The sequence below is a fragment of the Melanerpes formicivorus genome, unplaced genomic scaffold, assembly GCF_026170545.1.
Source record: "Melanerpes formicivorus ecotype bairdi unplaced genomic scaffold, bMelFor1.0.p_v2 SCAF_77, whole genome shotgun sequence".
NCBI lineage: Eukaryota > Metazoa > Chordata > Aves > Piciformes > Picidae > Melanerpes > Melanerpes formicivorus.
This window is the reverse complement of record NW_027142429.1, coordinates 2,661,404-2,675,886: the sequence shown is the minus strand read 5'-3', so window position 1 is coordinate 2,675,886 and position 14,483 is coordinate 2,661,404. Positions and strand designations below refer to the sequence as shown.

General features: G+C 52.9%; 1 protein-coding gene across 6 annotated transcripts in view; it reads right to left on the bottom strand.

The window, feature by feature from the left end:
* LOC137454216 (discoidin domain-containing receptor 2-like) overlaps positions 1-14,483 on the bottom strand; it is a 92,572-nt gene that overhangs the window by 18,696 nt on the left and 59,393 nt on the right. For all 6 annotated transcript variants that reach the window (XM_068164186.1, XM_068164188.1, XM_068164190.1 and 3 more), the window contains exons 7-12: positions 12,184-12,370; positions 6,777-7,023; positions 5,200-5,292; positions 4,543-4,700; positions 4,119-4,314; positions 2,336-2,580 (exon numbers count right to left, since the gene is read on the bottom strand). In XM_068164186.1, coding sequence (XP_068020287.1) covers positions 2,336-2,580; positions 4,119-4,314; positions 4,543-4,700; positions 5,200-5,292; positions 6,777-7,023; positions 12,184-12,370 — 1,126 coding nt within the window. The remainder of the gene's footprint in view (positions 1-2,335; positions 2,581-4,118; positions 4,315-4,542; positions 4,701-5,199; positions 5,293-6,776; positions 7,024-12,183; positions 12,371-14,483) is intronic.

The window sequence follows — 14,483 nt, the reverse complement described above, 5'->3', positions numbered from 1 at the left end:
ATGCATGAACCTGAGGCTTCTGACAAACTGGGGCTTCAGCAAGCAGCAGTGCCAGAGAATCTGAGGGCATCAGAGTGCTTGGGCCAGCCTGCAGAGCCCCACCAGAAGCTCCATCTTTTTCCATGGATGGGAAAGCATTTCACAGCCAGGATCAATCTGTCCTGGCCAAAGCCATCACCAGAGCTGTCAAACTCGTGTGCCTAAAGGTGGGTGATAGCCATCTGTGGCAGTTCAGGCTGGGTCCCTCCTGTTCCTGCCACATAAGTTACACCTCTGGTGTCCACAGTGTCCAACCCAATAAGGTGGAGACAGGAAACAGCCTATTTCATACCCATCATATCCTGCCCCCTATAAATCCATCTGCAAAGTCTTTCTCTTCCTCTTTCTTCCCCTCTCTGCTCTCCTGGGAGGTGCTCCCTGTTGGGTAATGCTGGGGGAGTTATCTCAAGGCCTCTTAGGCCTGGCTGGGGCTAATGCCAGGAGGAGAAAGGGGGAAGCAGTCTCAGACCTGACCAGCCTGAGACCAGCCTAGCAGTAGTGGGGGGGAAGAAAGAGCCCTGGGGGTTTTGGGTATACCCAAAAGGAGAGGGAGAAGGGAAGTGTTGGGAGCCTTTGGGTGTGCCATAGGAGACTCTGCAGGCTTTGGGATTCATCTCTCACTGTGCTTGTAGCTTCTGTAAAGCATTTACTGCTTTCCATTTAAACTTTCCATCACTTTTGCAATCCATTTGTGTGATGAGTGCCATTCTTTTGTCCCTTTCAGGGGCAAGAGAGGGTCTGCCTGCCCTCACACCAGGACACCATCACACATTTGAGATGTCCACAGAAGACCAGGACAGTCTGAACTCCCACCCCTGGGCCTTTTAAGTTCATAACCAGGGATACAGACACTGAACAGAAGAAGGTGGCACAGCTCATCTGTTGAGGAGGGCTTGGGGTCCCAAGCTGCAGCCCCCCAGGTGCAGACTGGGGCTCTCTGAAGCCTGTCCTAAGGGACACCACCATCAAAGACACATCATAAATAAAACACTGATATGAATAAACCAAACCAGGTTGGAAGAGACCTTCAAGATCATTGTGTCCAACCCATCAACCAATCCAACACCACCTAAACAACTAACCCATGGCACCAAGCACCCCATCAAGTCTCCTCCTGAGCACCTCCACTGATGGTGACTCCACCACCTCCCTGGGCAGCCCATTCCAATGGGCAATCACTCTCTCTGTGTAGAGCTTCTTCCTAACATCCAACCTGAACCTCCCCTGGCACAGCTTGAGACTGTGTCCTCTTGTTCTGGTACTGGGTGCCTGGGAGAAGAGACCAACCCCCACCTGGCTACAACCTCCCTTCAGGGAGTTGGAGAGAGTGATAAGGTTACCCCGAGTCTCCTCTTCTCCAGGCTAAGCAACCCCAGCTCCCTCAGCCTCTCCTCACAGGGCTGTGCTCCAGACCCCTCCCCAACTTTGTTGCCCTTCTCTGGACACCTTCCAGCAAGTCAACCTCCTTCCTAACCTGAGGAGCCCAGAACTGGACACAGGACTCAAGGTGTGGCCTAAGCAGTGCAGTGTACAGGGGCAGAATGACCTCCCTGCTCCTGCTGGCCACACTCTTCCTGATGCAGGCCAGGATGCCATTGGCCCTCTTGGCTGCCTGAGCACACTGCAGGCTCATGTTCAGCCTACCATCGACCAGCACCCCCAGGTCCCTCTCTGCCTGGCTGCTCTCAGCCACTCTGACCCCAGCCTGTAGCTCTGCCTGGGGTTGTTGTGGCCAAAGTGCAGCCCCTGGCACTTGGATGTGCTCAATCTCCTGCCCTTGGACTCTGCCCATCTGTCCAACCTGTCCAGGTCCCTCTGCAGAGCCTGTCTACCCTCCAGCAGATCAACTCCTGCCCCCAGCTTGGTGTCATCTGCAAATGTACTGCTGATGGACTCAATGTCCTCATCCAGATCATTAATGAAGATGTTAAAGAGCACAGGGCCCAGCACTGATCCCTCGGGGACTCCACTACTGACTGGCTGCCATCTGGCTGTGGCACCATTCACCACCACTCTCTGGGCTCAGCCTCCAGCCAGTTCCTAACCCAGCTCAGAGAGCTGCTGTCCAAGCCATGGGCTGACAGCTTGGCCAGGAGTTTGCTATGGGGTCGGTGTCAAAGGCCTTGCTGAGGTCCAGGTAGACCACATCCACAGCCTGCCCCACAACATCCATAGGCCTCCCCACAGAGCCCTCAGCCCCCAAGGATGAAGCAGTGCCAGAGAGGCAGCTCAGAAGATTCATCTCTGCCAGGCACCACCTTTCTGTTGGAGGGAAAGTGGAAGAGAAGAGCTGTACCTCTCCAAACTGTCCTTCTCCCAGCTTCTCCTTCAGCCGCAGCTGCTGCCGTGGGAATTCCCCTACCGAGATGTCCTTTTTGGTGAGGGAATCCACAGTGAGGGCTGGCACTGCATACATGTTGTTGCCTGTCACACCTTGCAGGTGGACAATATCTGTTTCAGCATAGTGAGGAACATTGTTCTGAAAGCCTTGGTGAGGAGTGGACTTGGTCAGGTCGGGCTCAGCGTAGTCCCCACTGCACACTAAGGGGAAGCCAGAGACAGGTGGAGTCAGACACAGTTGAAAGCAGCAGGGCTCAGCTTCCACTCCTCTCAGTTCTGCAGACCCCTGGGAATTCAGCCTAGCTGTGTGCCTGCCAGCTTGTCCCAGATGGAAACCTCTGTTTTAAGCAGAGCTTCAGGCAGAACAAGGCACAGGCTGCAGACAGCAGGATGCCTGTGAGGTGCCAGTGAAGTCGTGCTGAACACTGCCTGCTCCAGCTGGTTAGGAGAGCTCCAGTTCCTGCCCAGACATGGAGTCCAAAGTGATTTCCTGTCTGTGATTCATCCTGATCATGATCTGTTCCCCTTACCTGACATAGGGATGCTGGTTGCAACATCAGGCTTGCTCTGGGTTCCCTTCTGCAGTAAGAACTGATGGGAGTTTCCATTTTGCATGTCCCCTGTTAGGAGGCTGAGCTACCCCTGGCAGCTTATTCCCATCAGCACCGTGGGGTAGCTCTTTGTGATGGAAGTCTGTGTGCTGAGTATCACACAGAACATTCATCCTGCTTCAAATTCACAGCCTGACTCAATCCCAGCTAATCTCCCTGTGCAGTATAATGCTCCATCTTAGCAACTAGGCAGTGCTTGAGGAATGCAGCACTGCCATCACTCAGGACAAAACACTGCTGAAAACATTCCCTTCTGCCTTCAGCCAGAAGCTCCCCAGGGGCTGGAAGCCAGGGCACCACTGCCAATTCTCTGCTGCCTTTCCCCCTGCTGAAGGAATTTCAAAGAGCTCTTGCTGCAGGACAAGGTGCTAAAGGTCTCCTCCAGCAGCCAGCTTGGACAGCCCAGGAGTGCTGCAGGCAGCAACTCCACTGCCAAAGAGCTATGAGACTATAGAATGCTTTGTGTTGGAAGGGTCCTCCAAAGGTCATCCAGTCCAACCCCCACTGCAGTCAGCAGGGACCACTAGATCAGGCTGCTCAGAGCCTTGTCAAGCCTGACCTTGCAGAGCTCCAGGAATGGAGCCTCAACTACTTCCCTGGGCAACCTGTTGCAGTGTTCCAGCAGAACCTGTTCCTAACATCCAATCTAAATCTGCTCTGCTCTCATTTCAAACCACTGTCCCTTGTCCTATCACTGCAGGCCCTGGGAGCCAGTGCCTCCCCAGGGATGTGTTTCAGGGGGCCACTGAATACTTTTGAACTAACTTTCCTCCTCATTTTTTTAAGGTGAAGCAACTCCCTTCTTCTCAAGCTCATCCTGCACTTAAAGCTGATGTCTGCACAAACTCCTCTCTGGTAAGAGCTTAGTATGACCTACAAGTGTGAGATGGCCAAACCCAGCTCTTTAAAGATGACCTGGCTCCAAAGAGAAGAATGAAGGGGGGGCTGGGGCTCCAGCTGCCAAAGTTACATGCTAAGAAGTTTCTGGAGCTTCAGAATCTTGTCTTGGCTCCCTTGGTTACTGCTGTGCTGCAGAGATCACCACTTAGGCCACAGAGATGTGGTGCAGGTTAAAACCCGAGGGAAATCATGAAGGAACAAACACAGCTTCTTCAGCCTGATGATTACCTGAGTCCTCTGCACTTTGGGAGAGCTCTGGAAGCTTCTGGAGCAGTGTAGCTGGCTGGTGGTATTCCAGATCCAGTGGGAAAGCACGCTCATAGGTGGGATTTGACTGGTGGATCTGGGTCTGGTTGTTGGCAATGGTGTAGCTGTAGAAGGAGAGGCGAACTGTGGCATCCTCCTCCAGGATCCGACGTGGGGCCTGCAAAAGAGAGAGGAACATTGCTGAGGCACTGCTCACTCGTTAAGTAATGCATTGGCTGCGACCACAGCCATTTCCAGTAACATCTTGGATGGGCCTGGCATCCTCCCCTGCTGTGAGAGCAGTTGTAGCTGCTGTGTGGAGCCGAGGAAACCCTGTGCTTTCCATGCAATTAGGGTTAATGCTTAGCACTGCCCGCGTGTCTGCAGAGCAGCCTCCTCACGTTACCTTCTCCAGCCTCTTCTGAACATATTGCTTCCAAAGAATGATGATTATAATCATCAGGAGCAGAAGAATAATAGCCACAAGACAGCCCACAAGGATGGAGGTACTGGAGTCATCTGCTTTCTCCCCTATCCACGTGCTGGTTACAGAAGAGGTGGTTTCTGCAATCACAGAGGAAGGAAGAGGAGTTAGAGCACAGGTTTGTTACCCATGCTGGCTAACTTCCAGCATGTCCCTTCCTACAGCGTGCCACAGAGAAGGTCTCAGGCAGCTTCCTGAGCATTAGCATGAGCTGTGGTCACATTCTGCTCTGATCAGAAGTTCTCATCTGGAGGCTTGCAGCTAAGATTCATGCAGAGAGCCTCTGCAGTCGAGGACTGCTCTTAGCATTGGAGCAGATTCCTGCACTGATCCCTGTTAAAGCAGACAGTTTTCAGTTTCCCTTCCTGTACACACTCCTTCAGCCCACTTGCCCTCAGGCTGCCTCAGCCAGGGAGGGAAGAAGAAACAGCTGAGGCTTGGAGGACTTTGCATGAGGACAATAACCAGGCCATACCCAGAGCTCCAGAAAGAGGGGAAGAGGATGTTAACTGGGCTGTTAGTGTGCAATCCCCTGGGGCACTTGAGCCCTGGGCAGAGCTAAGTGACAAGAGTCCTTACCCCAGGTCCCCTCCGTAGCGTTGCGCTCCGGTTCCAGGAGATCTGTCGTGCTTGTGGCTGCTGTAACCAAACTGGGATTGACACTCTCCATGTCTGTGGGAGGCAAGGTGTCAGTCCAGCAACCAACCTCTCTGCTCCTGCCCATGGATCCTGCCACCCCCAACCACCACCCCTCCCTGCCCTCCCATACAGACAGGGCCGAGACACACACAGCAGGGCATGAACCTGCTCCCCCAGCACTGCCCGGCAGGGCTGAGCCTCTCTGCTGAGCTGCATGCACAACCCCCTGACCACAGCAGACCCCAGGGCCTGCAGGACCCTCGCTGACCTTGGCCAGACATGGGGGACTAGATTCATAAATTCATAGAACAGTTTAGGTTGGAAGGGAGCTTAAAGATCATCCAGTTCCAACCCCCTGCCATGGGCAGCGACACCTCCCCCCAGCCCAGCTTGCTCAAGGCCTCATCCAGCCTGGCCTTCAACACCTCCAGGGAAGAGGCAGCCACAACCTGTTCCAGTGCCTAACCACCCTCACTGCACAGAATTTTTTTCTGAGCAAGAGCTTTTTTTCCCATTTCAGCATAATTCTAAGAATCATCATGCCAGGCTACAGCCAGAGTCTGCCTAGGGCAGGAGTTGGTCTGCTAGAGGGTAGGAGAGCTCTGCAGAGGGACGTTACCAGGCTGGACAGATGGGCAGAGGCCAAGAGCATGAGACTGAGCACATCTAAGTGCCAGGTTCTACATTTTGGCCACAACAACCCCAGGCAGTGCTACAGGCTGGGGTCAGAGTGGCTGAGAGCAGCCAGGCAGAAAGGGACCTGGGCGTAATGGTTGACAGCAGCTGAACATGAGCCAGCAGTGTGCCCAGGCAGCCAAGAGGGACAAGGGCATCCTGGCCTGCAGCAGGAAGAGTGTAGCCAGCAGGAGCAGGGAAGTCCTTGTGCCCTGTGCTCAGCACTGCTGAGGCCACACCTTGAGTCCTGTGTCCAGTTCTGGGCTCCTCAGGTTAGGAAAGATGTTGAGCTGCTGGAAGGTGCCCAGAGAAGGGCAAGAAAGCTGGGGAGGGGTCTGGAGCACAGCCCTGTGAGGAGAGGCTGAGGGAGCTGGGGGTTGCTTAGCCTGGAGAAGAGGAGGCTCAGGGGAGACCTTCTTGCTCTCTCCAACTCCCTGCAGGGAGGTTGTAGCCAGCTGGGTGTTGGTCTCTTCTCCCAGGCAAGCAGCACCAGAACAAGAGGACACAGTCTCAGGCTGTGCCAGGGGAGGTTTAGGTTGGATGTTAGGAAGAAGTTCTACACAGAGAGAGTGATTGCCCATGGGAATGTGCTGCCCAGGGAGGTGGTGGAGTCACCATCCCTGGAGATGTTTAGGAAGAGCCTGGATGGGGCACTTGGAGCCATGGCTTAGTTGATCAGATGGTGTTGGAGGATAGGTTGGACTTCATGATCTCTGCATTGCTCTTCTGCCCCTCTTGCTCCTCCTGCCTCCACCTTCCCATCACATAGCCCCACAGTGCCTCTACACTTGTGTTCACCCTGCACCTCCACACCCCCTTTTGCTCCCTGGGAGGACACTCACCTGACTGGAAGGAAATCTCACTCATCATCATCCAGGTGTCAGCGAAGTAGAAGCGGCAGAGGATGGCTTTGCCCACGCGGTGGTGGAGCGGCACGGTCACGAACCTGGCGCTGGGGTTTTTGTCATCCAGGACGGTTGCCACCCCCACAGGCTCAGGCTCCCACTCTGCAATCAGCCGTGGCTTGAACAGGCACTCCACCCTCTGGAAGATCTTCACCCCCTTGGAGAACATGTTGTTACAGTGCACCTAGGGAGAAGAGGAGAGATGAGTGGGTCAGGAGGAAGGCTCAGCTCAAGCCTCCATCGAGCCACAGGGATTTGCTGGCACAGACTCACAAAAGAATCCCCAAAGAAATCAACAGAACACCCAAATCAGTGACTCCAGACATCACCAAGCCTTCCAACAGCTTCCCACTGGATGCAGGAACCCATCAAAGCAGGATCAGCAGAGAGAGAGATGCCTGCAGCAGAGCAGAGGGATGAGGAGCAGCCATCCTCTGCCATCGGCACAGAGCCCACAGCCCACCTTGGGCTGAGCTGAGTGTTCAGATTCACAGATTGCATCAGGTTGGAAGAGAGCCTCAAAGGTCATCTTGTCCAAACCCCCTGCAGGCAGCAGGGACACCTCCAACTAGATCAGGCTGCATAGGGCCACAGCAAGTCCAATTTTGAGTGTCTCCAGGGATGATGCTTCAACCACAACCCTGAGCAACCTATTCCAGTCTCTCACCAACCTCACTGTGCAGAACTTCTTCCTGATGTCCAACCTAACAGGCAGAGGTTGGTCTCTTCTCCCAGGCAACCAGCACCAGAACAAGAGGCCACAGTCTCAGGCTGCACTAGGGGAGGTTCAGGCTGGAGATTAGGAGGAAGTTTTACACAGAGAGAGTGATTGCCCAGTGGAATGGGCTGCCCAGGGAGGTGGTGGAGTCCCCATCACTGGAGGTGTTCAGGAGGAGACTTGACAGGGTGCTTGGTGCCATGGGTTAGTTGATTAGGTGGTGTTGGATGATAGGTTGGACACGATGATCTTGAAGGTCTCTTCCAACCTGGTCTGGTCTGGTCTATTCTATTCTATTCTGTTCTATTCTATTCTGTTCTGTTCTCTCACCTAAGCAAGGGCACCCTCTCATCCAAGGTACAGCTCCACATACTTCACACTGAGGTGAAGTGATTCACAAACTGCTTTCAGGCTGCCTTCACACCTCCAGATGTGGGAGCTTTGTTTTACCCTCCCAAGAGCTGGTACCAGCTTTCTCCCTTCCTGCTCTTGGGCTACACCCATACCAAGGGGCTGCAGTACAAAAGCAACACCTCCATCTCCCTGGGTTGTTGCTCAGCAGACCCATCAACACCACACTCCTGGCACGCTCCCTGGCCTCCAGCACTCCCAAGGAAGCAGGCAAGAAGAGGGACAGGCTTGCAAGGGTCTGCTATCCTGTTCCACTGCCTGTCTTCGATGCAAATCTTGCCCTGCTCCATCTTAAACCAACCTCACAGATGAAGCTCTGCCACAGCCCCAAAGATCTGGAGCACAGTGTCTTGGTGCCTTGGCCAGTGACCAAGAAACAGAAAGAACAAGGTGACAAAGTCCTCAGTATCCCTCACTCAACACCATCTTCACAGCCACCATGGTCCAACCTTCCCTAGCAACTCCAGAAACCATTGCCTAATGGCTGTGGAGCATTAGCAACCACCACAGCAACAGTCTCCAACCCAAGTGCAGCTTTGAACCCCATTAGCTGCTTGGCTTCTGCAAGATCTTGCAGTGAATGGAAGTGAAGCAGTAATGAGGACAGGCCTGATGAGCACCAGAAGGACAAAAGAAGGCTATTTGCATATAATTAGGAACAGATGAAGCTCAGACAATGTTATTCAATGAGGAGAGGAGAGTCATCCATAACCAGGCAGGAAAGCCTGACAATATACAATCTGTGCCATATTTGGACAGGAGTTGGATGTCTTCACATCTTGGACTGATACAGAGACACAATCTAGTCCAAATACCACCTCCTGAAGCCCAGCTTTGTAGCACACAAGCCCAAGTAACTTGCAATGCAGCTGCAGTATTTGCTCACAGTTCTCTTTTTTCACACTTTCTTGGACACTGGGCAAGTACAGACAGCTCTGAAGACACAAAAAGTACTGAAAGACCCTGGAGAGGAGAAGCACAAAGCTGGAAGAGACAACATTCAATCAGGAATGAAGAGTAATTTATGCTAATCAATACAGCCTCATAATGAAAGCCCCAGATGAAGTTGCTGGCTGCATGAGCTGCTGTGTCTGGTTGATCAGGATGGCTGTGTTTACATGACAGACTTTTGGCCCTCTTGGATGTGCTCATCACCACATCTGCCTCCAGTGGGCACAGGATGGGCTCCCTTGATTGTATTAATGTGATTACCAACTGTCAGCCACTCAGCCTCACTCAGTCATTGTAGGAATGGGATTAAAAACTGCCTCACACAATTGAAGGCACAGTTTCTTCTCCAGCTGCTTTGCTAACAGGAAGGTGTCCCTAGCTCAAGGTTCCAGGCACCAGTGGCGTCCCCCAGGGATCAGTGCTGGGCCCCAGCCTCTTTAACATCTTCATTGATGATCTGGAGGAGGGGATGGAGTCAGTCATCAGCAAATCTGCAGATGACCCCAAACTGGGAGCAGATGTTGGTCAGTTAGAGGTTAGAAAGGCTCTGCAGAGGGACCTCGACCAACTGGACAGAAGTGCAGAGGCCAACAGGATGGCATTCAACAAGTCCAAGTGCCAGGGGCTGCACTTTGGCCACAGCAACCCCAGGCAGAGCTACAGGCTGGGGGCAGAGTGGCTGAGAGCAGCCAAACAGAGAGGGACCTGGGGGTGCTGATTGACAGCTGCCTGAACATGAGCCAGCAGTGTGCCCAGGTGGCCAAGAGGGCCAAGGGCATCCTGGCCTGCATCAGGAACAGTGTGGCCAGCAGGAGCAGGGAAGTCCTTGTGCCCTGTGCTCAGCACTGCTGAGGCCACACCTTGAGTCCTGTGTCCAGTTCTGGGCTCCTCAGTTCAAGAAGGACATTGAGAGACTTGAAGGTGTCCAGAGAAGGGCAAGAAAGGTGGGGAGGGGTCTGGAGCACAGCCCTGTGAGGAGAGGCTGAGGGAGCTGGGGTTGCTTAGCCTGGAGGAGGCTCAGGGGTGACTTCATTGCCCTCTACAACTACCTGAAAGGTGGCTGTAGCCAGGTGAGGGTTGGTCTCTTCTCCTAGGCAAGCAGCACCAGAACAAGAGGACACAGTCTCAAGCTGTGCCAGGGGAGGTTTAGACTCGAGGTGAGGAGAAAGTTCTTCACTGAGCGAGTCGTTTGTTATTGGAATGTGCTGCCTGGGGAGGTGGTGGAGTCCTTGTCCCTGGAGGTGTTCAAGAGGGGATTGGATGTGGCACTTGGTGCCATGGTTTAGTCATGAGGTCTGTGGTGACAGCTTGGACTCGATGATCCTCGAGGTCTCTTCCAACCTTAGCAATTCTGTGAGACTGTTATTTGCTCCCTTCTTCAATGACCAGAAGGCTCCAGGAACACCTCCTGGTGGCCTTTCAAGCAGTTAAAGAGGCTGATAACAAAGCTGGGGTCAAGCAGCTCTGCTTGATCCAGCAGCAGACATTTTCTTATTGGAGAACTTCTTGTGGCCTTCAGTTACTTAAAGGGGCTGAGCAGAAAGCTGGGGACAGACCTTTGAACAGGGCCTGCCAGGACAGGACATTGAGGGATGGTTTGAAACTAAAAGATTTAGACTGGAGAGAAGGGAGAAATGTTTGACACAAGGGAGGTGAGGCCCTGCTCCAGGCTGCCCAGAGAGATAGAAGAGGTCCCATCCCTGGAACCATTCCAGATCAGGTTGTTTAGGGCTCTGAGCAACCTGCTCTAGTTGCAGCTGTTCCTGCTGGCTGCAGGGGGATTGGACTGGATGAGCTTTAAAGGTCCCTTCCCACCCAAACCATTCTGAAGGAGACAGCAGTACCACTAGCAATAAAATAAATGGGGGTGGGGATGAATCAATGTTTCCTAAAACAGTCCTGGGGGGTTCAGGTCTGACTGATCTCACAGTAGTGAATAAAAACTGAAGTGATGCTTTCTACCCTGGTCAGGAGCAACTTGGAGCTGGCTTTTAGCATGATCCCAAAGCCTTAATTGAACACTGGCTCCATACCCACTGGCTGGGAGCACTAATATGATCACAAGATTCACAAACAAAGAAGATTTGTCCAAAAGCAGGAAATGGATACCACTCTTTGATGCAGCTTGATGAAAAGCCTCCCTCCCAGCTCCAGCTTCTATACCTCCAAAAGACCACTGGCAAAGAAAAGAAAGGGCTGGAAGACAGCTACAAAAATGCCTCCAGATCTCACAGGGAAGGAGTGGGGAAGTTCAGCCAACTCAGTTTACCCAAGCAAAGATCAAGAGAGTGTTTTAATCACAGTGGAGAAGCAGAAGGGTTTGAGGAGGCAGGACTCCTGTTTTGCTGGCCAGCAAAAGCAGGCAGAGAGCCAATGGTTGCAAGTTAAAAATAGACACAACTAGGGTAAGTAAACCACCAAAACAATTTGCTTAAGGATGTGGTGGGTTCTCCTTCATTTGAAATCTCTACAAGAAAAGCCACCAAGCCTTTGTAACAGAGCCTGCTGTTTACTACAGACTCAGAGTTCAGCTCATCCCTTTCCCTCTGTGTGTGTGAAGTAATTTTCCCACAGCACAAGCACAGCAAACTCTTTGGTCACAATGGAAACACCACCACATGCCTTCACCTCCAGGGTCAGGCAGTCCCTAGGCAGTAAGCAGTTCACAGCCCAAATCCATCTGAGCTGCCTAACTACTGCTCCAGGTGTCTGCTTTTGATTCCTTCAAGGCAAATACTGACAGGAGGGTGTCTGAGCTCTGGAGAGGGAAGTGCTCTCCTGCAATGGCCAACATAAGACAGCTCCTGACCTAATTCATAGAATCAACAAGGTTGGAAAAGACCTCAGAGACCATCAAGTCCAAGCTGTCACCCAACACCTCCTGACTAACTAAACCATGGCACCAAGTGCCACATCCAATCCCTTTTTGAACATCTCCAGGGACAGGGACTCCACCACCTCCCTGGGCAGCACATTCCCATGGCTAATTATCATAGAATCATAGAATCAACAAGGTTGGAAAAGACCTCAGAGGTCATCAAGTCCAACCTCTCACCCAACACCTCATGCCTGCTAGACCATAGGAAGAACTTTCTCCTCACCTCCAGCCTACACTTCCCCTGGCACAGCTGGAGAAGCTTAATTCTGCCTGTGGTGGACACTGCTGTATCCTCCTGCTTTGGAAGAGGACCCAAAGGGGCAATCTGGAAGCACCCAGACCCAAAGCCTGCCCCAGGGCTGCTGGAGAGGGCCGGAGCCAACTACCTTCATGGAGGTGAAGTTCCGCGGTCGGTCAAACTGGAACTCCATTTGCACAGAGCCTGTGCTGAAGCTCTCATTCTTCCAGCCAACATAGTCATAGCCTGGCCACACACGGTACTGGTGGCTCTGGGTGAAGTCATCCAGTCCAAGCACACCATCTGTCAGCTGGCCCAGACCACCATACAAGTGCCTAGCAAGAAAGAACCAACAGTTAGGGAGAACATCAGCCAGGAGAGCCCAGGTGTGAAAGCATTTCAGAGAATCATAGAATCAACCAGGTTGGGAAAGACCTCAGAGATCATCAAGTCCAACCTGTCACCCAACACCTCATGACAACTAGACCATGGCACCAAGTGCCACATCCAATCCCCTCTTGAACTCCTCCAGGGATGGGGACTCCACCACCTCCCTGGGCAGCACATTCCAATGACCAACAACTCTCTCAGGGAAGAACTTTCTCCTCACCTCCAGCCTAAACCTCCCCTGGCACAGCTTGAGACTGTGGCCTCTTGTTCTGGTGCTGCTTGCCTAGGAGAAGAGACCAACCCCCACCTGGCTACAACCTCCCTTCAGGGAGCTAGAGAGAGCAAGAAGGTCTCCCCTGAGCCTCCTCTTCTCCAGGCTAAGCAACCCCAGCTCCCTCAGCCTCTCCTCACAGGGCTGTGCTCCAGACCCCTCCCCAGCTTTCTTGCCCTTCTCTGGACACCTTCAAGTCTCTCAATGTCCTTCTTGAACTGAGGAGCCCAGAACTGGACACAGGACTCAAGGTGTGGCCTAAGCATTACTGAGTCCAGGGGCAGAATGACTTCCCTGCTCCTGCTGGCCACACTGTTCCTGATGCAGGCCAGGATGCCATTGGCCTTCTTGGCCACCTGGGCACACTGCTGGCTCCTGTTCAGCTGCTGTCAACCAGTATCCCCAGGTCCCTTTTCTGCCTGGCTGCTCTCAACCACTCTGTTGAGTCCTTCAGGTGGTACCAGGAAGAGCTGAGTGTATTTACTCTTAACCCATCCTGGACAGGATATTCCCTGTCCTTATGCAACACCCCCTTGATTTTGTTCAGGCTGGGCTTTCAAAAGCTTTGCCTGCTAGGGAAAAGGCAGCAGTTTTACCATTGGTATCAAGCCCTGGCAGCAAAGGCCAGGTCTGAGCAGAGTCTCTTGAGAAGGAAAGCTGAGCCTACAGAAAATGACACAGTTGTGCAAACAGAGCTTTAACTGCAGCCTTCCACCAGGGAGCTGTGTGGCAGGAACACTGCTCCATCCTGTCCTGGGCAAACCAGCAGGGAAAGGCTTGCAGGCAGGCACAGAGCAGCAGGGAAAAGGGCAGTGAGACTATGGGCAGCTCACCCAGGCACAGCCAGGTCTAACTGGGATCATGTCTAGCACTGCTCCTCATGCAGGAGGATGCTGCTAGGGGCTCTGTTTCCAGGGCTCTTCACGCAGGACCCTGCCTCACTCCACTGAGAGTGCAGAGCCTGTTAAGCTGTCTTCCACCACTGCCCCACAGTGGTACAGTCCTGACTCCATCTGCCTTCTGGAAGCCACTCCTGGCATGTCCCTTTTCCTCCAGCAGGGAAAGTGCCAACAGCTGAGCTGTGGTAGTGCCTGAGCTTACTCCCCAGACTGGTTTCATTCAGCTGCCTCCAGGCAGTCAATAGCTGGGCTGGGCTGCTGCTGCTGCCACAGACACTGAAGCTCAGCAAGTCCACCCCAGGTGAGGCAGAGGCAGGCAAGCCTTTGAACTCCAAACAGGATTAACAGCTGCAAAAGGCAGACTCCTGCTTCCAGGCCACTCAGGCACCTGAACCAGAGGTTAAGTAGGTTGAGAGAGTCCTTGCTCAGCAGGCTGGGGTTTGTAGCTTCCCAACACTCCCCAGCTCCCTAGGCTGGACAGCTAAGAGCAAGTTCTACCTCTTCCTGCACATGAAAACTCTTTCCCCCTCCCCCCCTCCTACTTCTATTTCTGTCTTACTATCCAACCCCTACTCCATCACTGCAGCTTGAAAGGCCCAGCTGTTAAAATCCCAAGACACTGTTACAAGCCCAAAGAATGGACTTTTCCACCCCATGATTTTCCACCTCCAGCCCAGGAGAGCACAAATAGGTTTAGAAAAGTCACCTCTAAAGACTGAAACAAAATTAATCATCATAACTGTAGGCAACAGCAAAGATTCTCAGGAAGTTAATGACAGCTGAAACAGGACAGATAATAAAAGCATCATGAGTCAGTGGATGACACCAGGTCACTGAAGAGACACTGCCAGAGCCCTTATTAGCACTTGCCTGCACAGGCAAGGGACA